General features: G+C 45.7%; 1 protein-coding gene across 12 annotated transcripts in view; it reads left to right on the top strand.

The window, feature by feature from the left end:
* Positions 1-24,021, top strand: part of STARD8 (StAR related lipid transfer domain containing 8) — a 120,423-nt gene that overhangs the window by 31,685 nt on the left and 64,717 nt on the right. For 4 of the 12 annotated variants that reach the window (XM_087877731.1, XM_087877730.1, XM_087877729.1 and 1 more), the window contains exons 2-6: positions 5,383-5,453; positions 12,049-12,103; positions 14,645-15,975; positions 20,661-20,834; positions 22,397-22,556. In XM_087877731.1, the coding sequence (XP_087733857.1) occupies positions 12,056-12,103; positions 14,645-15,975; positions 20,661-20,834; positions 22,397-22,556 (1,713 nt within the window). In that variant the 5' untranslated portion in view covers positions 5,383-5,453; positions 12,049-12,055. Of the gene's footprint in view, positions 1-2,616; positions 3,043-5,382; positions 5,454-8,082; positions 8,593-11,979; positions 12,104-14,644; positions 15,976-20,660; positions 20,835-22,396; positions 22,557-24,021 lie in introns of those variants that run through there. The other 8 variants (XM_087877727.1, XM_087877728.1, XM_034435136.3 and 5 more) reach the window with 5 other exon arrangements.

Raw genomic sequence — 24,021 nt, 5'->3', positions numbered from 1 at the left:
CAGTCACGTTGAAGTGGTGAAGAGAACGGCTCTCCAGGCTGATCTCATGCGCCTGCCTGCAGTCGGCCTCTGGAACAGGATTTCCCGGTGCCTAAGTCGGGGCGATACGTCAGCCTTTCCTCGTATGCGTGCATTCTTTGCACCAAACAGAAGAGCGTTTATATTACCGAGCAGTAAAATAGCTCACATTAAACTTTGGAAAAGCCATTTATTTTAGGCCATGTGAAAGCAACAGCTGGTCCTTAGAAAAGTCTGCCCACTCTCCTCTTTCACAGCTTTCCATGATGTCAGATATAGCCTTTTTTTAAAAAAAATCAGCATATGACTTGACTGTGGGGTTCTTTTAAAGGAGGAATTTGGGCTCTTTCAGTTAAAATTCAGGAGCCTGGGGGCTTTGATGCTCTTATAAAGGAGGAGGCAGAGTGAGGCTGCCTAGATTGATCCTTTTTTTTCCTTGAGAGTATGTGAAGTACAAAACAGTTGGGGCTGAGGGAAGGGTAGTGAACTTGGAATGAAGAAACAGAGTGCTTATAAGTATATAATTGACTAATTTGAGCCCAAAACTAAAGGCCAGATTCTACAAGCTATGAAATACGTGTTCGTATCTACCATGCATTTGTTGCAGGAAAAGGTACGGTAAGATTTGCTACCTAATTAAGTCCATTAACTTTGGACTTTGAAAAAGAATACATACATTTTCTTCTAAGCATTTCAAAGAGTGAAAGTGATATGATTGGCTTCGCTGAAGCAAGGAGACCACCCGGTTTGGCTTTGATGGAGGGCTAGCCAAAATACCTGCAGCCTGGGAGGCTTCCAGCTGGATGCTGACTAGCCATCAGGGCTCTAGGGGTGGGGGGGATGGGCTGTAGCCCCCTCAGCTACAGACCTGGTGTCCTCCTGGCTGCACATGCTGGAAACACTGAATTGAAACCCCTCTTCTGGGATTCCCTGTATTCTGCATCTGAGTCCCCCGGAATACAGGAAACCCATTCATATATGCAAAATGCCCTGATGTGCAAATACATTGAATAAAACGTAAAATAAATAAAATAAGAACATTGAGTTAAAGTTCCCCTGAAAGAGGTTCAGGTGCAGCAAAACAAGTTTCCCAAGACTTGACTGGATTCTGGATTCAGCAATTCTTGATTATCACCTGATCTGGACAGGAGGCTGGACTGGCACATTAAAAAAAAAACAACCCTGGAAATAGCAGTGCCCAATGACTTGGTATCCTTGCCAAGGAAATGACCCAGCTGTGCTCATGCAGTCAGCAAGCATTTCGTTCGAATTGAAGGGGAGGCTGACTTGACCAGATGTGGATTGTTTTTGGAGGCACCAGTCTACCCATTTGTTTTTCGAGCACACTGGTCTACCACCACACTGCCTTTTAACACTGATCAGCTGTAGGGCGGCCCTTTGAAGTCCCGCGGCAAGAGTTTAAACAGTTTTTTTTCCTTCTAGCTGATCAGCTGGGGCTTGGGAGGCAGCGAATAGATTGGGGGTGGGGCCAAATAAAAGGTAAAAATAATGCGGTGGCGGGCAGCTCCCGAACAAAGAGAACCGGTTCGGTGACGTCATATTGTCACCGCTACCGGCTTGGCGGAACCGGGTGGAACTGCGAGGAACCCACCACTGATAAGGAGCCTGTCTCGGGATGGAAGGAGGAACAGCCTGCTTGCTTTCTGGTAGACGTTGTAGGTGAGCTTCTGAATGAGATGTTGGTCTTAAGATTGCAGGTACTTTTATTGGGTCCTCACAACTAGAAGACCGAGTTAAGGAAAGTAATTAATGTAAAACCAATGATTGTGGTTGGCTGTCCACCACATTTTCTTTCCCCAAGGGCAATGTCTATGGTGATTCTCAGTCATCCAGGTCACGGTTATCCCAAAGGTGCTTTTTTCAAGAGGCAACTGGACTTCCTTGTGTTTTCTTTTGAAGACATTTTGCTTCTCATCCAAAAAGCTTCTTCAGCTCTGACTGGATGGTGGGGAATGAAAGGATTTATATTCCTTGCAGACAGACAGTCATTTGCATCCTTGTAGAGGGTCGTTGAGGCCACCTGGAGGTTTATCTATGTCCTCAGGGTCACCTGAGTGGTGCAAATGGGTGTGGAGCCGTCTTGTGCTTTACACTTCTGCTGCCTGCCGGCTGCCAGCAGTTCAGCAGTTCGATTCTCACCAGCTCAACATTGACTTAGCTTTCCATCCTTCCGAGGTGGGTAAAATGAGGACCCAGATTGCTGGGGGCAAGAGGCTGACTCAGTAAACCGCTTAGAGAGGGCTGTGAAGCACTGTGAAGCGGTATATGTCTTTGCTATTGCTACATGCTGTAAAATACCCTTTCTGAGGCTGTCGTAACTGAATGGTTGTTAAACGAGCAGTCATAAGTCAAGGACTTCCTGTAGTTGTTCAGGGATGTGTGTATATTTGTTTGTGCGTACAGACTGACTTTTTACAATGAAAAAGGGTAGCGTTAGTCCTGCACAATGGACTGTGCAATGTGGGGCCGGGCTCGGATCCCTTGGCCTGAGGGAGTGGCTTGGACAGCTTTTGATGCCGGTGTGCAAAAAGGCATATTTCCCCCACCCACCCACCCATTTGCCCTGCCCCAAATTTCTTTGTTTTCGTCTTCTGCAGTTACAAAAACAAACGCTGTTCTGCTATAGTCTCGGGGAAAGGCCGGCTCCCTCCTCGTTTCCGGACTCCTCCGCCCCACTCCCATCCAGGGCCCTTTGGAAGAGAGGAAGGAAGGAAGGAAGGAAATGCCCCGCTGGAGTTCACATTCCCAGGGCTGATGTGAAGGAGAGTTCAGCAGGATCCCAGGCCTGCCCAGCTCACCCGCCCAGCTCCGCATCTGCTCTGCACAGCTCTGGCCTGGCCGGGTCTGCAGAGATGCTTTGATTTGCCTGCTTCCCGCGTGGAGCAACAAGCCAATCCTCTCCTGGAGGGAATGGTGGCTTCCGTCTGGCTTCTGCTTCTGAGGGGCCTGGATGGTGGAGCCTCGAGGGGCTTATATCGGCAGCCGCTTCCTGCCTTCAGAGGGGTGAGCCCGAGTCTCCCCTCTGCTCTGCAGGGGAGGATATGCCGTCTTTACGCTGGGAAATTGGACTTTTACTTGTGAGAGCTGGAGCGTCTCAGAGCAGTGGGATTCTCTGGACCAGGCTTTTTGGAATGTGTTTTTTTTTTAATGGCTTTTATTTGCCCCAAGACCACTCAGTGATGGGGACAGTCCACTCTGTTTTCCAGCCAGGAGACTCTTTTGCATCCGGAGCTGGGAAGAGGGCTGAGGTCAGACATCGTACAGGCCAGTGGTGAAATCTAAAATTTGTTACTACCGGTTCTGTGGGCCTGGCTTGGTGGGGGGGTGTAATGTGACGGTGGGCATGGCCAATTTTTTTTTTTAACTTTTAAAACTATTTTTTCTACAACCTAAAAATGCTTTCAAAAGGGCTCTGACGATCCCAGCTAAGTTGCCTGATCAGCAGAGGTTTTTTTTTCTTCTAAAAGCCTCTGCCGATCAGGCAACTCAGCTTGCATCGTCAGAGGCATTTAAAACCATTTTTTCTACAATCTCTGAAGAGGTTGTAGAAAAAATGTTTTTAAAAGCCTTTGACGATCCCAGCTGAGCCGCACGATCATCAGAGGCTTTTTTTTTTTTTTTTTACTTTTAAAAGCATTTTTTTGGTGGAAGAGGTTGTAGAAAAAGTGCTTTTAAAAATTAAAAAAAAAGCCTCTGATGATTGTGTGGCTCAGCTGGGCATGGGGGGGGGGGCAGGGATTTTTCCTAGTGGTTCTCCGAACCACCCACCTCCATCGCTACCGGATCCGGTCCTAACCGGGAACATTTCACCCCTGATATAGGCTAACTGTGTATCCCAGATCCAGAGAGTACGCCTCCGGTGTTCCTTCTGAAAAATCAATGAGGGCTTAGTATTAAATGAGTATTTCTGTCTCCAAGCAAATTGTGGGGGGTGGGGAGGGGGGGAAATAGTTGTGAAATAGGTCCTTCAGAAATGGCTCTGGGCTGCCTTGTTGCTGTCATGTGAAGTTGCCGGGAGAGGCTGTTCCTTTGAGTTCAGATTTTGAACCATCCGCGGAGGCTGGCTCTGCAACAGGCCCAGTTGGCCTGAGATTCACAACAGAAAAGAGGCTGGCAAAACACTTTCGGTCTTCCAGAATGGCTTTAAACAAGGCAGAGTTGAAGGTCCTGTTTTGCTCCCTCTTGCCCCAAGTTTCTCTTCTGCTGAACTTTGGCCAGTGAATGAATTAATTTGCTTTAGGTTCAGTTGCATTCTGCAGAGCCATGTTGTTTTAGGGCAATGTTTCTCAACCTAGGAAGCTTGAAGATGGGTGGACTTCAACTCCCAGAATCCCCCAGCCAGCGCTGCTGGCTGGGGGATTCTGGGAGTTGAAGTCCACCCATCTTCAAGCTTCCTAGGTTGAGAAACACTGCTCTAGTCCAATCATGCCTGACTCTAGGGATGGTGCTTATCTCCAGTTCTTAGCCGAGAGCACCAGTGTGGTCCAAAGACATTTCTGGGAGATTCTGGGAGTTGAAGTCCACCCATCTTCAAGCTTCCAAGGTTGAGAAACACTGTCTTGGGGTCTTGTTTCTAGTGATTCATCCCAGAGTTATAAACAGTCGGCAGTTCTGGAGCCCAATGCGAGAACTTCACCTTGGAGGCCACACTAAAGGACGCAGGGCAGCAGGCGGTCTCTTGAACTTCCCTGTTCCTGAGCCCAGAAGGGCTCCTGCCTCCATCCCACGCCATGGCTTGGCTTGAAGGCAGATTCCGTGGCGAGAACTGATTGCCTCTTTTGAGTTAGTCCATCTGGCCTGGTCCAGATTATTGTTTGCAGGATCTTTTTGAAGGGCCTTGCCTTGAGAAGGCTGATTAGGACTGCAATGATCCTGGCATTCTGGATGCCCTGTGGGCTGCTGTGGCTCAATTGATGTGGAAGAGAAAGGGCTGTCCTGGAGAAGGGGGGTTCCTGTGGCCTTTTGAAGCAGCTCCAAATCAGAACCTGGGGGCACCCAGTGGGGGAGGGATGGGGGAGATGGCCGGGGGGGGGGTCCCCGCAGTCAGACATATGGGTGAACAACTGCAGGGGCTCTCAATGGCCATCACATTGAAACTGGGTCATAAGTAGCTTTTGGGTGGGGGTCTGTGGCAACTTTGAATGGTCATAAGTTGAGGACTGCCTGTAGCCAAGAGGATATTCAACTGAATCTTTGCTTGCTAACCTGCAATTAACGCCGTTATTTTTGTCCTGCTCTCCTTCCCTTGTTTTCCGTGAGATACCCTTGGCAAATGCAAAGAATTGTAAACAGTTTGGGGCTTTTGCTGCATTGTCCCCTCACCCTTCCTTGGCTTTCTTTCAGACTCCGAGGCTCAGGAAGGTCCTGCATGGGGGCAGCCACTGGATCCCCTCACTATCCACAACTCCGTGAAGGTAGGAAGCCCTTCTGGGGTCCCAAGGGGGATAAGGGGTCTCTTGGGAGAGTCAGTGCTCTTCACACAGTGGGCATGTCGGTCACTTTGCAGAAAACAGTCATGTCCGTCATTAAAGTAGCCAGATGACCTTTCTTTGCCCCTTAGATCAGGGGTCTCTGAGCTTGGCAACTTTAAGACTTGTGGACTTTAACTCCCAGAATTCCTCAGCCAGCTTAGCATTCTTCCTCTTCCACACAGTCCGGATAAACACCCATCTCCTTTTACTTCCATAACCTCTATTAATTGTAGGAGTTCGAGGCTGGAATGAAAAAGGAAATACTGTATGGATGTGAAATGGAAAGTCTTAAGTTCCATTCAGGTCTCGCAACAATTCTTTAAAGATTTGGAAATACCAATGCATTCAATAACTGCTTTTAATTGCTAGTTCTGCTTCAGTGATTTTTATCTACCTCGGCACTGCTTTGTTGCTAAGAAATGCGTTGTGATGATTCTAAGGCGTTGTCTGTTCTGTGCCTGCTTCCTTCCCTTGCTCTGCGTCTTAGGGACATAACTCGAGCACCCTTGCTAAACTCCACAGAGGTTAACCTGCTCTGCAAAACTTCCACGGCTCTTGCTCTCAGCTGTTTTGCATTCCTGAAGTTTTCCCTTCAGGCAATCCTCTGGCCTGAGATTTTACAGGATGTTTAAGGAATGCCGGCATATCCTGTCTCTCTGAGAGTTGAGGGGGGCTCCAGGCTGGCGCAGGAATCAGCAGTTTAGCTGGCTGGACATGGATAGGGAAAGCTCTGCTAGGCCGTGACTTGTGTGTGCAAAATATCAGCAACTCAGGCACTGCCATCGTAAGAATGGGACGCACTTCCAAAAAAAAATAGCTGGGGACCAAGACTTGTCTGATGTTTTCAAGGCTGGTTCCAATTCAGCTTCTGCTCCCTATGCGTCTCCCTTCAGACAAAGAAAAAAAATAGTGTGAGCTGCAGTCCTGTGGACGATATATGGAACTCAGTTGGATTTACTTCCTAGCCTAACTTCACTCAGGGGTTGGATTGTTTTGCGGCAAATGCCAGGAAACTGTTTTGTCATGAGCTTTCACAGAGCTGAAAGAAGGGTTATATCCTGCCTGGTACTTTCTGGTTATTCTGGTAGTGATGTTCTATCAATTCACCATGAGCACGGAATTAGCGAATTCCGAACCCACTGTTGGGAATATATGGTATTCAGCCGGTTCGGACTGGTTTGAGCGAACTGGTAGTGGCGAGCTGCATGCGGGACCCACCCTGGCACTATGCCATCTTTAGCCACATTTTCTAAGCCCCGCACATGCGTGCAAACAAGCTGCGTGCACAAGCAAAGCGCATGCACGGAAGACCATGTGCATGCGCGGAATGGCTCTCCCCCCTCAAGAGAAGCAAGTGAGCATGTGTGCGCTCTCACATTTTCGGTGTGCGGCGAACCGGTGGTACAATTATGTGAAACCCACCTCTGGAACAAATTATAAGAGCGAAGAAGATTGTAAAGTCCAAACTCAGTGGAGGAAATACCATCAAGGCAATGAACACTTGGGCAATTCCAGGTGGCTGGAATAATGGACTGAACCTAAGCAGAATTAAAAGTCCTGGATAGGAAGGCCAGAAAAATAATGACGATGGATTATGTCCTTCATCCCCACAGTGACGTTGACAGAGTCTATTTAGCAAGGAAAATGGCTGGGCATGGAATGTTGCAAGTACGTCATATAGTTGAAGAAGAAAAAAGGACATTGGAAGAGTGTCTGAAGGACAATGAAGAAGATGCACTGAAGCTAGTAGGCATACTGAGTACTCAAGAGACCAACAAGTCAATTGCAAAAGACAGCTTTGCATCCTGCCTTTAACCATACCCGATGATACCTCTTAACACTGTCAAACAACGTTTGCCTATCCCAGGTTTCTGGGAAGCGCTCGATAGGTTGACAAAAATGCCAGATCCAATGTAACCACCTGGCTGACTGCATTGCCAATCATAATCTTGCTTGGTAAGACAGCACTATCCACTCTAGACCAGTTCAAACCTCCAGGACTTGATGGATTAGGTCCCAGAGTCCTAAAGGAATTGGCAGATGTGAACTCGGAACCATTAAATAATATCTTTCAAAGATCCTGGAGCCCCAGGAACCTACCAGAGGACTGGAAAAGAGCTGATTCCTATCTTCAAAAACAGGGGAAAATGGACAATCAGCCTGACATCAATACCTGGAGAATCCTGGAAAAGATAATCAAGCAACAGAACTGTGAACATCTACAAGCAAATCAAGTTATAACCAAAAGCCAACATGGGTTTGTCAAAAAAAATCGTGTCAAATAAATCTTATTTCATTCTTTGACAAAGTGACTCAACTAATGGCCCAGTGAAAGAGACTGGGCCTCTCTTTGTCTAAAATGGTATAGAATATCCTGCTTGGGTGGAAGGTTGGATTGGAGAACCTCAGGGGGTCTCTTCCAACTCTATTATTCTGTTCTGTTCTTCTTTCTATGATCATGTGTTTCCATCCCATCAAGCCCAAAGAAAGTCTGGAATGGTAGGATCTGCTGACCTGGGCAGGGGGTTGGACTAGAAGACCTCCCAAGATCCCTTCCAACCCTATTATTCTATGTTCTGTATTCTACGTTCTATGTTCCGTTAGCTTCACTGCAGTGTAGCATCCACAGGAAGACTCTCCTTCCTGCTACCCTCTTGTTTTCCTCTTGCTTCCATTTGGATTATTGGCTTCCTCAAGAAATTCTATCCCGCTGCCCCACATTGCAGCCCAGAGAGAACGGGAAGGAGGCCTTGGCTTCTACTGCAGGAACTTCACTCCTTGCTCTGAGCCAGACAGTCACAGCCAAGGAGCAAATTTCGGCACAAAGAAACCACACCGTCTGACCATGGAATTTTACCACTTCTGATCTAGATCCTGTTCGAAGGACACAACTAATGTCTCTCTTCTTGAATTTCCTTCTTCTGTTGCTGCTTCTATGGCATGTTGCTTTTGCTTTCTCTGAATTGTTGTTTGAAAGCCAAATGAACAGCGCTCTACTTTGCCAAGACCCACTAATAGTTATATTCCAGGCTATTTAGGGACAGACAAGGAAAACCCTTCCTTCGTGATCGTTTGGCAAAAGGTTTGTGCTTATGCAGACTTGTTTTCTATGGGATGTTGGGTGGTTTTAAAAATGAGATGAAAAATAAAAAAGATTGAATTGAAAACTTCAAAGTGCCTTCGAGAGAGAATTTGAGTGAAAGTATCAATGAAATTTGTCAAAGATAAATGTGAATGGTCAAATATTCAGGTGTAGCATCCTGGATTCCCTTTCTAGCAATCATATTTCCAGAAAGGATCTTGGAATTGGAATTGACCACAAGCAGAGTGTCAGTAGTGCAGTGGGGCTGCAGGCAAGGCCAGTGCAGTTGAAGGTTTCCCCGAATACAGGATGCAATTGCTGCTCTTTATTCTGCTCTAAGTAGACTCCCCCCTTTCAAGTGCTGAGTCCTGTTGGGGGCACCAGAGTAACAAGATCCAGAAACTGGAACAGATGCAACAAAAGGTTGCAAGGGTGATAAGCAAACTAGTAATTAAGTCTTGCAACAAAAGACTTGTGTACCTTGTAGTGTACCTTGAGGCTGTGATTGTCCCATTTCAATATCCGAGGAAGCTCTCCAGAGACAATGACTAGGTCTTGTTCTCCACCTTCCAAAATGCAGGCAGCATCATGACTTCAGAAAGAACGGTGGCGTTCTTTTTGTGGGGGGGGGGGGTAGGACATCCATCTATCTGGGGTGCTTTAGTTTAGACTCGTGCCCTGAGCAGAGAATTGGCTTGGTGAAGGCCCTGTTGAAAGATTTGTAAAGAAAAAGGAATGGGGAAATCACTCCTGGTTCTCCTGGCTTTCCCTGAAACATAGAAATACGTTCCCAGATGGATATTCTCAGGACTGAGAGATTGTTCAGCCACTTGGCTTCAATCTGATGAAAAAGAGCAGCCTGGGCGAAGATCAGACCACCTGCCCCTTTTCCTGGGAAAAGATGCTTTGGCCCCATCCTTTATGCCACTCTGGGTGGGAGAACCTTTGGAATATGTTATCAAATTTCTGGTGGTAAGATTGGTGTCTGCTGAGTCTCCTTATTCCCAGGGTGGTACTTTGCAGATTTGCTGATGGTTCCTTTAAAGAAGAACTCTAAACAAAAACGCAGTAAGCGTGAACGGTAGAGCAAGCTGGCTAAGAAGGAAGACAACAACAATGAATGAAACCAAGTAGTAGTAGCCCTTTAGTATTCTTCCCTCCCATTAACGTAATTAATCTGGCATAAAACAATTATAGTTGTTGGTGTAAGATACAAACTCGGATCGTAAATTTGAGAAGGCTTTAACTTTCCCTCCACCAGAATGCAGTGAGGCCACTTTCCAGCTCTGGCCACGCGCCAGACATTTTGGTACCAGAGCGCTCAGGTCATCGCTCTATTTTTCCAGCGTTGTGGACATTCTCGTGGCAAGTTCACAAAAAGTGCTGTTGATTTTGTAGCATAAATGCTTGCATTTATATGATAGTAAAACTCTCATTATGTTTATCTGTTTATTTGTTTGTACTCTCAAGTTAGCCCAATATATTATATCGCATATATAATATGCTATATATTATATAGCACATTATATCGCAACGAATTTTGAATCAACTTGCCTAAAATCTGCTCACTTCAAGAGTGGCTTTGTGGTCCATTCGGTTACAGCGGAGGGCCTCGATTCTGGCCCAGCCTTCGTGCTGTCTCCACTGTTGTTGTTGTTGTTTTTTTTGTTTTTGCAAAAAGGTTTTTTTTTTTTTTTTTTCAAACATACAAATTACATCTTTTCAGAACAGAGGTTTGATCAGGTCATCAATTTGTTCCATTTTTTGTCACTTTTAACAAAAAAAATTATATTCTATTTTACCATAACACTTATTTCTTAATCTTAAATCACATATTTCAACTAATACCATCGTAGAAAAAGTTTACTCATATTTACATAATCAATATAATTACCCTTCTATTAACCCACCTTAAATCTTAATTCAAATAATACCTCATAATATACTGCTCAAAAAAATAAAGGGAATACAAGCAGAAGACATCCGAGATCTGAGTGAATGAAATAGCCTTATTAAATACTTTGTTTGTTACATACAGTAGTTTATACACTGCTCAAACAACTAAAGGGAACACAAAACTACTGTATGTAACAAAGTATTTAATAAGGCTATTTCATTCGTTCAGATCTCGGATGTCTTCTGCTTGTCTTCCCTTTAGTTTTTTGAGCACTGTACATTTCACAATTCTTACCCTAAATCCTCACTATTAACAATACAGTTCAAACATGTTTATATTCCAAAATTATTTCCATTTCTAAAACTTCCTTACATTTATTTATTACTTCATGTAATGCTCATTAAATCTTTATTCCATTATTACTTTATCAAATTTAAATCTTATCACTAATCTTAAAAATATGGCAATTTAAAATTTAAACATAGATCTTAATTCAAATAATGCTATTTAATTATTATTATTTTTTAAATTTGATTTATATGCCGCCCTTCTCTGGAGACTCAGGGCGGCTTACAATGTGCTAAGCAATAGCCTTCATCCTTTTGTATATTTTTATACAAAGTCAGCTTATTGCCCCACAACTGGGTCCTCAATTTACCTACCTTAGAAAGGATGGAAGGCTGAGTCAACCTTGAGCCTGGCGAGATTCGAACCTGCAGTAATTGCAGGCAGCTGGTCTTAATAACAGGGTGCTTTAGACCACTGTACTACCAAGGCCCTATTTAATGCTATTTAATGCAATTTCCCAATTATTTGTGCTGCCTCCACTGTTGAGCCTTTCCTTCCTTTTGTAAACTTTCTAGAAAGTTGGATTAGTTTTGCCCCTTGAGGAAAACGATGATAATTGGAATGATGGTGGCTGCTTTTTCTGATTTGTTGTTTTCTGCCTGTTGCGCTCATTTATTGCCTTTTTTTTCTTATTCCAGGTTAATATTGATTTTGATTGGATTTGATTAGAGCAAAAAGCGAGGCCATAATTTAAAATATAAATCATAAAGGTCAGGTCAGTGGACCTGGATGCAGAGGGTTTTACCAAGTCCTGGGGCTTTTGCTCATGAAAACAGAGACGGCTTGCGGTCCAAGTGAGCCTTTCAGCTGAGCCGAGGGGCTGGGAAGGGCAGCAGCCTCCTCTGCATCTGGGGCTTAGAAAGCCTTTGCTGGCACCAGATGAAAAGGCCCGGCAGTGACGCCAGGAGTGGCTTGAAGCTTCTGGCTCTGGAGGGTGAGAGGCCCACGAGCTGGCATCTCCTTGTGGGGGGAGGTACATGAAGCCAGCCCACCTCATGGGGATGAGCCTGCTTTCCTCAAGTGTGTGTGTGAGAGAGAGAGAGATTGTGTGTGTTGTAGAGCCTTGCGTGCTTCCTTGATCACCAGCTGTTTGCGTGTCAAGTGACAATGGCCTAAAACAAGGGCTGCTTGTTTTTAAATAGCATGACCAACCTCACAAATGCCGCCGGGGCTGAACAGCCGAGTGAAACGGATCTCTGCTTTGCTTGCAGGAGGCTCATGACTCTGAACTCGATGAAGCTGGAAGTCCACTTTCAGCAGAAACAGGTAAGCTGTAAAGCGGGGTGCAAGGGTTGGGATGGGGAGCGCGCTGGCTGGCCCTTTCCACCATCCCCTGGCTGCCCCTTCCCCGGGTCCTGTCCAGATGCCCTTTGAGCTGACACGGACGTTTTCCTAGAGCAACCCCTGGGGAGTTCAGCTGGAGAGTCCCAGGCCTCAGTTCTTGAGACCCTGGGAAAGAGAAATCCAGGAGTGGAGCAGTGATGGGTTCCTCCCGGTTTGGCCCAGTTCGGCCGAGCCGGTAGCGGTGACAATATGATGTCACCGAACCGGTTCTCTTTGTTCGGGAGCTGCCCCCCCCGCGTTATTCTTACCTTTTATTTGGCCCCACCCCCAATCTATTTGCTGCCTCCCGAGTCCCAGCTGATCAGCTAGAACGAAAAAACTGTTTAAACTCTTGCCGCGGGACTTCAAAGGGCCGCCCTACAGCTGATCAGTGTTAAAAGGCAGTGTGGTGGTAGACCAGTGCGCTCGAAAAATAAATGGGTAGACCGGTGCCTCCAAGAACAAATGGGTAGACCGGTACAGCTCTGCAAGCACTTAAAAGCCTGGTAGACCAGTACCTCTGCTAAATCCTAAAGAATTGTCACATGACCATCAAACCACGCCTACAAAATAAGCCATGCCCACAGAACCGGTAGTAAAAAAAATTTAGAACCCACCCCTGGAGTGGAGACAGGCCCTGGGGGGAGTGGTGGACCCAGAAATTAAAGCTGTATTTACTTAGATAACTTACATCATGCCTTTTCACTAACAAATATAGTTCCCTGTACACACTTTGTATTTATTTCACCTGAATCAATCAATTTCCTGAGATTGCACACTACAGTATGTTGAAACAAATGTGCTGGGGACCATGACTCAAAGCCTCTCTAATTAAGGTCAGTGCTAACCAAGTTTAATATTCAAATGAATGATTTAGCTCGGTCTTTAACTATCCAGGTAAAGACGGTTATGTAAATACAGCAAGTGTGGCGAAGAATTCATAAAAATGCTCAAGTCAAAAGAAGCCGGTTCAGTCAGCCTAAAAATTAACTAGAAAAAGGAGCAACCAGCGAGAATAAAACCATCAAAGAAAAAGACAGAAAGGTTAGGGTTAGGGTAAAAACATAGAATAACAGGATTGCAAGGGACTTTGTGAAGCACAATCAGAGATCAACCATCTTTCTAGAAACCTCTCCCAATCCAAGGATTGCCAAATTCTCACAAGATTCGTGTATTTTTAATTTGTAGTTATTAAAATGTAATCTGAGTCTCCACATTGCTGGAAAAGTACCTGAACATCCAACATCTGTCTTTGTTCTGAATCATGATCGAGAAGGTTTGAGGTCACTTTTATGGAAAGAAAACTAAAATGGATATAAATAATTAAAATATTAGGTGTTCTGCCCTTTCAAAAGCATCGTCAATTTAGTTGGACTTTCGGTAATTACTCTGAAGGGTCTCTCACACTTAGGGTTTGAATGAATGGTAAGTGATGGATGGGTAATCCAAGGGTATCAAACTCAACTTCATTGAGGGCCGCATCAGGGTTGTGTTTGACCTCAGTGGGCGTGGCCAGAGTACACGTGGCCAGCTTGACATCACTCGTGTCAGGGGTGCCTGTGGTGGCCTGAATGCTCTGCCAGCAAAAACGGGCTCCCAATCTCCGTTTTTGGCTGGGACGGCCTCCTGCAACCCTCTGCCAGCAAAAACAGAGCTCGGGAGGGCCGCACCAAGCTTCGTTTTTGCTGGCAGAGGGTTGCAGGAGGCCGTCCCAGCCAAAAACGGAGATTGGGAGCCCATTTTCGCTGGCAGAGGCACCGCAGGCCTGTCCTTCACTGTTTCCAGGGCAGCACTGCCAGTGGTGGGTAGCTCCCAGTTAGCACCGGTTCGCAAAAACCGGTAGTAAAAATTTGTAGTAGTTCTGAGAACCGGTAATAACATTGGCTGGCCACGCCCCCAAACCGGTCCCCGGCCCGGTCGCCGCTTGCTTACCCCGCCCACCTCATCAGAGGGTTTTTTTGTTTTTTTGTTTTACTTTTAAAAGCATTTTTTCTACAACCTCTTTGGCTGAAAAAATGCTTTTAAAAGTAAAAAAAAAAATCCTCTGACAATCCCAGCTGAGTTGCCTGATCGGCAGAAGCTTTTCAAAGCATTGTTTTCTGCAACCTCTTAAGGTTGTAGAAAAAATGCTTTTAAAAGTAAAAAAAAAAAAAAGTTGGCCACGCCCACCAAGCCACACCCACAAATTAAGCCACACCCACAGAACTGGTAGTAAAAAAAAAAAATAGAACCCAACCCTGGGCCCCGCAAGCCTGTTCTAAGCACCCCGCGACCCAGATTTGGCCTGCGGGCCTTGAGTTTGACACCCCTGAGGTAATCCATTGTACAATTCTTCGGGATTAGTTCTTTGAATCAATTGTCACCCATCTAGCGGAGGTCATAAAACGATGCTTCTGACTATGCACAGAGGCCATGCGGTTTCTTTAAGAGCCAGCCTCTTCCCACCCAGTTGTCCAATGACTCTGATTTCTGTGCTTGATCTAGAATGAAGACTTGGATGATGAAGACATCTGTGCTCTTGGTGAACGATGGGCCTCCCAAAGAAACCGCAGAAGGTGGTCCCAAACTGACTCAAAGGAACATCTTGGAGAGAGCTTGCAGAGAGATGCCGCAATGAGGAAGTTTTCCAGCCAGGAAAGTGTCCTCACAGACCTCAGTGCTGACTTGGAGGCCATTTCACTCCACAGTACGAGCAGCACCACCACCCAAGGTCTTGTGGCTGTGGCACCCCATTCATTATCCACTCAGAACTCCCCAACTTTAACCAACTCTCCTGACAGCTTGAGTAACCATTCTCCAGCAGCCCAGTCTCCAAATGAAAGCAGCAAAGAAAAACCCAAGAAACGTCAGACACGGAGTTTCCTCAAAAGACTTGAATCTCTGAGAAAGAAAGACAAGGAGAAATTGAACTCCGCTAAAGCTCCAGATGGGGATAGAACTCACCTCATGTCTGGTTGGAACTCCTCAAAGGATGCCGGGGAACCTGTCTCTGGGACGCAGGTTGTAGTAGGAAATGAAAAGCCACGTTCTTTCTACAGCACTAAGACAATTTCAACAGGTAGTCGGACTAACCAGGCTCTGGCCTCAGTTAAAAGCAAGCTGCAACATGAGCCCAAATATGGTAGTATTTATTTAGAGGATTATGAAACGAGTCCAAACAAGAAATGGGATGCCAGAATGTGGGATCACCAAATCGCATTTAAAAGAGATTATTTATTCCACATCCCAGGGGATTACAAACCAGGCACTTTCCCCAAATCTCTCTCCATCGAAAGCTTGTGTCCCTTGGAGAGTGGCTGTTTGGCAGACTGGAAATCGACCCCCAAAGCCTCCAGTCCTTTGGCAGGTGGCACTGGCATCAGCTGTGGTGTCCATGCGGGCAACTCTTCTCATGCCCTGGAGCACCGACCAAGGAGGCCTTCAAGCACTTCCACAGATAGCCGCACCAGCCTCTACGATAACGTTCCTGACTTTGGCAGTGGAGACGATCTCTTTGATCTGGACCAGGAAATGATCTATGAAAACCTAGATGACATCCTGCATCATGTTTGGGGTCTCCAGCAAAAAATAGAGCTCTGGTCAAAGGCAGTGAAGTTGGACATGGAGGATGAAACTATTGGGGTGGAGGAAAGGGAGGAAACAGATTCCGTAGAGGAGCCCACCAACCTGAACTTGGAGAACCACTCCATGTCTGACATTGGTACCTCCACCAGCGACTTTGAGAGCACGGCCAACTCTCTGAACGAGACTGAGGAGCCCGAAATGAGGGAACGCAGAGACTCTGGCGTGGGGGAATCGCTTACAAGACCTTGCAGGTAAGTGTGGGAAGAGTTTGGACCAGACGCAACTTTTTTGGGGTAATTGGGAATCTCATGATCCTCTTCTGTCTCTAGGAAAGTCCATCTGAATGCTGCTCAGGGTTGTGATGGAATTGTATAGCCTATGCATTTAATAAAGAGCAATAATAATTTCAGATTGGTCTACCTGTCCCTGTTCAGAATTGGGATCGAAGCTCCTCACTCCCATTCGATGGCCGTTGATGAAGACGCCCCAGTGCTGTCTTTTGGAGCATTCTTCTCTCCAAAATTTGTTCTGTAAATTCTTGCAAGATACACTGTCTGTTCTCAGGACAGAAATTGTAGTTTTCGATACCATTAGAAATTCCGCAAATTTCTTTCGGGTGAAGTTGAACGTTGGCAATACGTTTAGCGTTACATGTAAAATGAAAACTACTATCTACAGTTCAGTGTCATGAAAGATCAATAATTAGACTTTTAAGAATTTTGTGAGATTTAAATCATTTTACAAAAATGATTTACAATGGGGCTTAGTTATTTATTGATGGATTAGAGCTTTGTCCCTATCTGAAGGCATCTTGAATAAATGTCCCTCCTAGTTTTATTCCAGCAACATCCCTGTGAGGTAGGCTGTGCTGAAAGAGAGTGATAGCTGCCATGGCACCAAAGGCACTTCCCAGCCTAAGCTCAACCTTTACCCACTGCACAATGCCAGTGGGTAATTGGCAGCATTTGAGGCTGGAGTTGGGATGCTTGTGGGGACCTAAGACTAGGAAAGGGAAGGCATTTCTGGATCCAAGACTGGGAGTGGACTTTGAATGGACTGTCCCAGGCTGGTCCAAGGAGAAAGGATCCAAGACAATAACTAAACTGGGTATGATCCCATTTTAATTCAGTTAAAACCAAATGAAAAATAGTGATATGATTATTCCTCAAATATTGACTTAAAAACTTGCTCTCTTTTCACTTTAAAAATATAGCTCAAAATCAAATTTTGGCTGGCTGTGGAGGCTTTGCCACGTAGGGGAGGGGAAGTTTGTGGCTCTAGACATCAGATTGCATTGGGGGCTGCAATTTTTGCTAACGTTTTCAGATGCAAGAGACACTCAGGCATTCAGAAGTAAAGAAGAAGGCGGTGGCCCAGGTTTCTTCTTTCCAAATGCAGAAGTCACATTACAATTGTTGAAAGAGGAGGGAATCAAGAACCACGGTTGAATTGCACTCTCCACTAGATCCTGACTTCTCTTCTCTTCACCTACAACTAAGGCACTCCATTTCTGCAGTTTATTCACAAGGAACGGTCATCCAGAGTGCACGTGGTTGATCTCATCATCTCCCTTTGATCAAGGGAGGCTGTGCGTTCTCCGATGCAGTCTTTCTCGATGCCTTCAGAGAGGGTCAGCCTGCCATTTAATCCCAGTTCTCCCTCTAATTCTGTTCAGGAATGGACCTGTTGAGCAATGGACAATGAACACGGTTACTAGCCTCTTAGAGGCAGAATAATTCACCACCTTTCATTTGATAGCTGTTTTCCACCTATAAAAATAATATTTTTCCTAACTTGTTTTCTAAACCAAGCTAGAAAAATCTGGCAATTTAACAAATGCTTAATTAATCAGTAGGTTATAGCAAAGGTACTAGGAGGCTGAGTGCTTCCAGCTACCCTTATTGTAGTATGTTTTTTCTCCTCCTTGTGGCATATTATTCAAGATGAATGACAGCAGAAGACATCTAGAAGGGTTCTTGCCCCTTGCATCCCTGGCCCACAAGGAAGTCAGATTTGAGTGACAGGCTTTCTGATTTGAATTCTTGGCCACATCACCTTTATTCCTTTCTGGTTAATTTTTTATTGCATTTAATTTTAAAACAAGAAGCTCTGGTCTTAAAATTGCACTCAGGCAGGACCAGATGTGCAAGAAGAGACCTTAGGCGCTGCTTCCTGCCTGGCACAGGATGTTAGGCTCTCGAATCAGAGGCTGCTTATCCTGAACAAGACAAGTAAGGCGCCTTCCAGCTCTCTGTCCCGGCTTCTGCTCCAGGACATTACAGGGTGGAAATTCTTCATTAAGGACAAAATCACCCGCTTCCATTCCAGCTGGCCATGTCAAGTCATCCCACAGATCTGTGAATTACCTAATTTACTCGTGATGGGCAAGGCGACATGAGTTCCCAGCCCCACCCAGCCTTGCATAGACCAGCATGTGGTATTGGGCAAGCACTTCCTTATGGCTAGCCACAAATTACACAGAGTTCTCTCGGGAGCCCTTCTGCTCCGATATCCACTTTGGCTCTCCACAGAAAGACACGATCTGAGAGACATGGAGCTGTATCTGCATGGAGGGAATCATGCAGTGGGTCCCTCAAGGTTCTCTTAGGTCCTCAACAGTCCTCAACATCTTCATCAATGATTTAAGTGGGAGATAGAAGGAATACTCATCAAACTTGCAGACAACATCAAGCTGGTGAGGAATAGCCAACACTTAGGGCCAAAGATCCAGAAGGATCTTGACAGACTTGAGCACTGGATCCTATCCAATAAAATGCAATTCCGTGGTGAGAAAAGAGAAGTTTGATACAGTGGTGGGTTCCTACCGGTTCACCCCGGTTCGCACGAATTGGTAGCGGCGGCAGCGGGAGGCTCCGCCCACCTACCCGGATGTCATAACGGACTGTCTGCGCATGCGTAGAAGCGCTGCGTGCACGGTCACATTTGCGAACCAGTAGCGAAGGTAAGCGGAACCCACCACTGGTTTGATACTTAGGCAAGAAAAGCCAAATGCAGAGGTACAGAATAGGTGGTGCCTGGCTCAACAGCAGCATCTGAGAGGGATCTAGGCATCCTAGTAGACCACCATTTGAGCCAGCAGTGTATTGCAACTGCAAAAAGGGAAATGCGTCCTTCAGAGGAAGCATTAAAATTCAGGCTGGGTGTTTGGTGCCCTCTAGTGAGTTGCAATTACCATAGCGATTACAACGGCATTACAATAGCGATGGCAGAAAGGTGGCCTCCGTCTGGGCTTTCTTCCAATCAGAGGGTGGGAAGAGCCGTTTGGAGAGCAGGTCCAGCCCTCCCATTCCGCTCCACACAAAAGTTTCCTGGACCAAGGAAGGAGACACCTCCATGTTGGTGATAGGTTGGGAGAGGGGAAAAAATAAAAAAGGAAAAGAAAGGAAAAGAAAGAAAAGAAATACAGAAAGAAACAATTCAAAAGAGACAAATAGAAACATTTTGAATAAGTTAACACTTTAAATCCACATATCTAATAATATCCTGTTCCCCTTCTTCTTGTAAGGCCCTTTTTATTGCATCAGAAAATCTAAAGAGTAGGTTCTGGGGACACTTGAATTCTTCCAGAATTAAAATATTTTTTTCCATTCTGCGTTAGTGGGTCTCCTCCTTTAATTCTAAACTTTAATTCTTTCTGGTTGCTTCTAGTAACCGGCCTTCCAGCTCTTCTTTTATTATGTTTTTCGCTCATAGAATCAGAGAATAACAGAGTTTGAAGGGACCTTGGAGGTCTTCTAGTCCAATCCCCTGCTTAAGCTAAAGCAAGGCTGCTGGCACATATTTAAATGGTTGTCCACCAGGACTCCTAGATCCTGCTCACTCTTACATCTGTTGGGCCAGGTAGCACCTATTCCATACCTGTGCATTTGGTTTTTCCTGCCCATGGGTAGGGCCTTACTTTTCTCACTACTGAACTCCATATTATTGGATAGGGCTCGATGCTCAAGTCTATAAAGGTCCATCGGAATCTTGAGTCTGTCTTCTAAAATTCCCCCCCCCAGCTTGGTGGCATCTGCAAATTTGATGAGTTCCCCTACTATTCCCTCATCTAAATCCTATACAAAGATGTTGAAGAGTATTGAACTTCGGGGTCCCCCCACTGCATGCTTCCCTCCATGTAGATGTAGGGTTAGGTTAGGGTTAGGGTTCTTCCAGTCCTGAATTTTCTTTTGCCAATTGGGCCCACAGTACCTGCTGATGTCCTCAATCCATCCTGTTTTAGGTCTCTTTCGTGGACGCTTTTGATCAAGTGGGATCCATTCTATGACCATGCCCTCAGTTCTTCTTGCTCTGTGACCAGCCCATTTCCATTTCAATTCTTTGACTCTCTTGATGGCATCGTCTACTTCTGTTTGTTCTCTAATCCATGTGCAGGTCTTTCTATCTCGTCTTGAGCATGTCTCTTTCCATGGCTCTTTGCGACACTCGTAGCTTTTGTATGGATTGTGAGGTTAGTGTCCATATCCACTGGCAGATGTTAGAGCAGGTAGCACCCAGTGATCGAAAACTTTTCTCTTCAGGCATAAGGGGAGGTTGTTCTTGAAAATTATGCTTAGCTTGCCGAATGTCTACCAACCACATTCAACATGCCCTTCAATTTCCTTTATTGTATTGCCTTCATTGTATCACCAAGAATGCAGTATTGTAGCCTAATTCTGCTGACTGCCGGCTGCCAGCAGTTCAGCAGTTCGATTCTCACCAGCTCAACATTCCATCCTTCCGAGGTGGGTAAAATGAGGACCCAGATTGTTGGGGGCAAGAAGATGCTGACTCTGTAAACTGTTTAGAGAGGGCTGTAAAAGCACTGTGGAGCGGTATATAAGTGCAACTGCTAAGTGCTATTGCTAAGCAAATATACTGTATCTGCTCATTAGATAAACAAACAACTGCTTTTCTCCTTCTTGTCCCACCACAGGAAACTCCGCTGGCACAGTTTCCAGAACTCCCACCGGCCCAGTTTAAATTCGGCCTCCTTAGAGATCAACTGCCAGTCAGCAGCTCAGCTCAGCCTCCTCCAGAAGTGCTCCCTTCTCCGCCTCACAGCCATCGTGGAGAAGTTCTCCATTCCACACAAGCAGTCCTGGGCCTGGTAAGTCCATGAGCACAGGAGGGTATTCAGGCCACAGCTCTCCTTAGGAGCTGAGGGGCAACTGAAGGGGGGGAGAAGAAAAGCAGGACCTCCATGGCATTGACGTGTCCTCCTTCTGTGGGGCGGCTTCTGTTCCATACATTTTGGGCTCTCTTTTCTGTGTGAGGCTGCCTGTGGTTCAAGGTGGCTCATAGAATTGCCAAGTTAGAAGGCACCTCAGAGGTCTTCTGGTCTGACTCCCTCCTTGAAACAGGGTTAACTGAACAATTTTAAACAGATCCAGCTATGATTTGAAGCCCTGCATCTCACGAAACAACCTATTCCATTGATTTTTATAGTCAATATACTCTTCGTAATATGTAAATCTACTTCTCTATAGTGTCAACTATTGGTTCTCTGGGCAAATACAAGTCAATTCACTCCTTATTCTAAAGATTTGCTACAAACTCTCCTCTCACTTATCTTTTTGAAGACTAAACAGACCCAGATCTTTTAACAACTCCTCCTAAAATGCGGTTTCCACTTTGGCTGCCCTTCTCTGAACTGGTTCCAGTTGGTCAGGGTCCTTTTTAGAGTGGAGCACACAATCGTCCAGTTGTTGCACAGAAGTCATTTGACTCTTTCAGATCTTGACCCAGGGAATTACTCAACTCTGATCTCATGAGGCACCAAATGGAGGGCCTAGTCACTAGCCGCGAGTGTCTCACGTGGGCAAGAAAACTCTGACCACAAAGGGTTAACGCCACACAGCGCCAGAACTGCTCTCTTTTGGTTGGAGACGATCATTTCTCTATTCCACCAGCTGGAAATGGACAACCTTGTGTGGCCCTGTCAAAATAGGACTTCTCCAGGACTCATTTCCTTAATTAAGATGGGTGGCATAGAAATTTGATAAATAAATAAAATAAATAAAAGAGGAATGAGGTAATATTTCTCCACACCAATGGGCAGGACTGATTAACATTTATCAGAAAACTTTAGTTACTGAAAGCAAAGGTTCACGTACTTTTGCCACACACAAATACTATATGTAGCTTTGGATAATTTTCAATAAAGAAATGAACGTATTTTGTTTTTGACCAATTTATTTAGCTGGGTTCTATATATTTCATTTTAAGACTTACGTGCAAAATGTATCCCATCTGGGGTCGTATTTATGCAGAATTGGGGCTCCATTAGTCATTATTTGAAATAAGTATGATTCCAATTATAGAATAGAATAACAGAGTTGGAAGGGACCTTGGAGGTCTTCTAGTCCAACCCCATGCTTAGGTAGGAAACCCTACACCACTTCAGACAAATGGCTATCCAACATCTTCTTAAAAACTTCCAGTGTTGGAGCATCCACAACTTCTGGAGGCAAGTTGTTCCAGTGATTAATTGTTCTAACTGTCAGGAAATTTCTCCTTAGTTCTAAGTTGCTTAGATGGGCAATAAATTTAAAAAGATAGCATTGAAAATGTTTTAAGCACTACATCGCGGCAATTTTAAGACCTGGACTTCAACTCTCAGAATTCCCCAGCCAGATCTTGCCTCCTAAATCACACTCTCTTCTCTGACAGGACTGTTCCCAAGTTCATGAAGAGGAGCAAGCTCCCAAACTACAGGGGCAAGATGGTCTTTGGAGTCCCCTTGATTGTCAGTGTCCAAAGGACGGGACAGCCCCTGCCCCAGAGCATTCAGCAGGCCATGCGCTACATCCGAAGCCGGTGCTTGGACCAGGTAAGGAAAAATTCACACACGCACCCTCATTTCTCGCTGGGCCTAAAACAAACCAGGGGGAAGGAAGACACGAGGAGACAGATGAAATTAATTTTAATATTTGTTGAGGCCCGTCAGCAGCCTGCGTGGATCGTGGCTGATCCTGATGACGAGGAGGCTGGTGTGGTGTTGCGCCAGCAGCCTGCGCAGCCGGCACTCGCGTCGGACAGCGAGGAGGCTGAAGAGGATGTGGTGCCAGAGGCAGAGACTCAGCCAGGGCCTTCAGAACCTCCAGAGGCTCCTTCAAGTGGAGAGAGCGAAGTGGAGGAGCCTCTCCTCGATGCTCGAGCACGCAGGGCTGCCAAAAGGCAGGAGTGGCTACTCAGGAGGAGGAGGTCTCCTTGAGAGTAAGACTTGAGGATAGTTGGCCACTCCTTTAGCCTATTTAAGTCACACGCCGTTAGTAAGTTTCTTGCTGGGAACAACTTGTAATTATCATCAGAGCATTTTTGGAAAAGTCTTATCATATCTTGTTTTCTGGGCTGGTTGCCAACCTTTGCCGGACTTTGGTTTATTCTTGCTACTTAATAAATTTGATAAGGACCGTTGGTGTATGTCAATATCCTCAGGAATCCGGAGCTGGGGCAGAACAATATTAGTAGCTTGGGTTGATAGTTAGGTTGTTGGTTTGGGCTCCAAGCTTGGCAATTTGGTTGCAAACATTGTGTCACCATTCGAGGAGACATCGTCAGTGCGCTTTGAATTGTGCTCGTCTGTCAGAACACTGGTCTTTAAATACCTTTTTTTTTGTATGATGCAAATTGGTGTGGATGTTGTTTGTTCGGCTATTTCTGAGTCATGGTCTGACTTCAGACTGCTTGATTGGCTGGATGTTGTTGCCAGGGCATGGTCTTTGGTTTTAAGTACCGTCCGTGTGATGTAAATTAGTGTTGTTGGTTTGGCTACTTTTGAGTCTGGTGGTGGTGAAGCCAACAGCTGGTGAAGCTGGTGCAGTTCTTCCGTTCTCAGTGATTGGTAGATCGGATAGGTGTCAATATGTCTGTTTTTGGACTTGTTGGTGGAAAACCAGGCTTCAAAGAATTCTCTTTTGCTCCTTGACTTTGCCTGGGTTACCACTGCGGTCCCGGTTAGATCAAATTTGTGTCATTTTGAGTCCTCGTGGACGGACGTTAGAGATACTATAGTGCAGAGGTGTCAATCTCGATTTTATTGAGGGCCGCAACAGGGTGTGTTTGACGGGGGGAGGGGGGCGTGGCCAGCTCAATGTCACTTGTGTTGGGGGCACCTGTGGTGGCCTAGGCGGGGCTCAGGGAATCCATGTCTCCAGCAGAGGAAGGCGAAACCAGAGCAGCCTTCCCAAGTGCTAAGGCAGGACTTTCCTCCCTCCCTCCCTCCCTCCCTCCCTTCTTTTTCCTTCCCTCTTCATTCTCCTTTCTTCTTCCTTCCCCTCTTTCCTTCTTTTTCC

Source organism: Pantherophis guttatus, chromosome 12, assembly GCF_059756535.1.
Source record: "Pantherophis guttatus breed Tessera chromosome 12, ASM5975653v1, whole genome shotgun sequence".
NCBI lineage: Eukaryota > Metazoa > Chordata > Lepidosauria > Squamata > Colubridae > Pantherophis > Pantherophis guttatus.
Note: the sequence above shows the minus strand (reverse complement) of the source record. Positions and strands in the feature narration are given on the sequence as shown.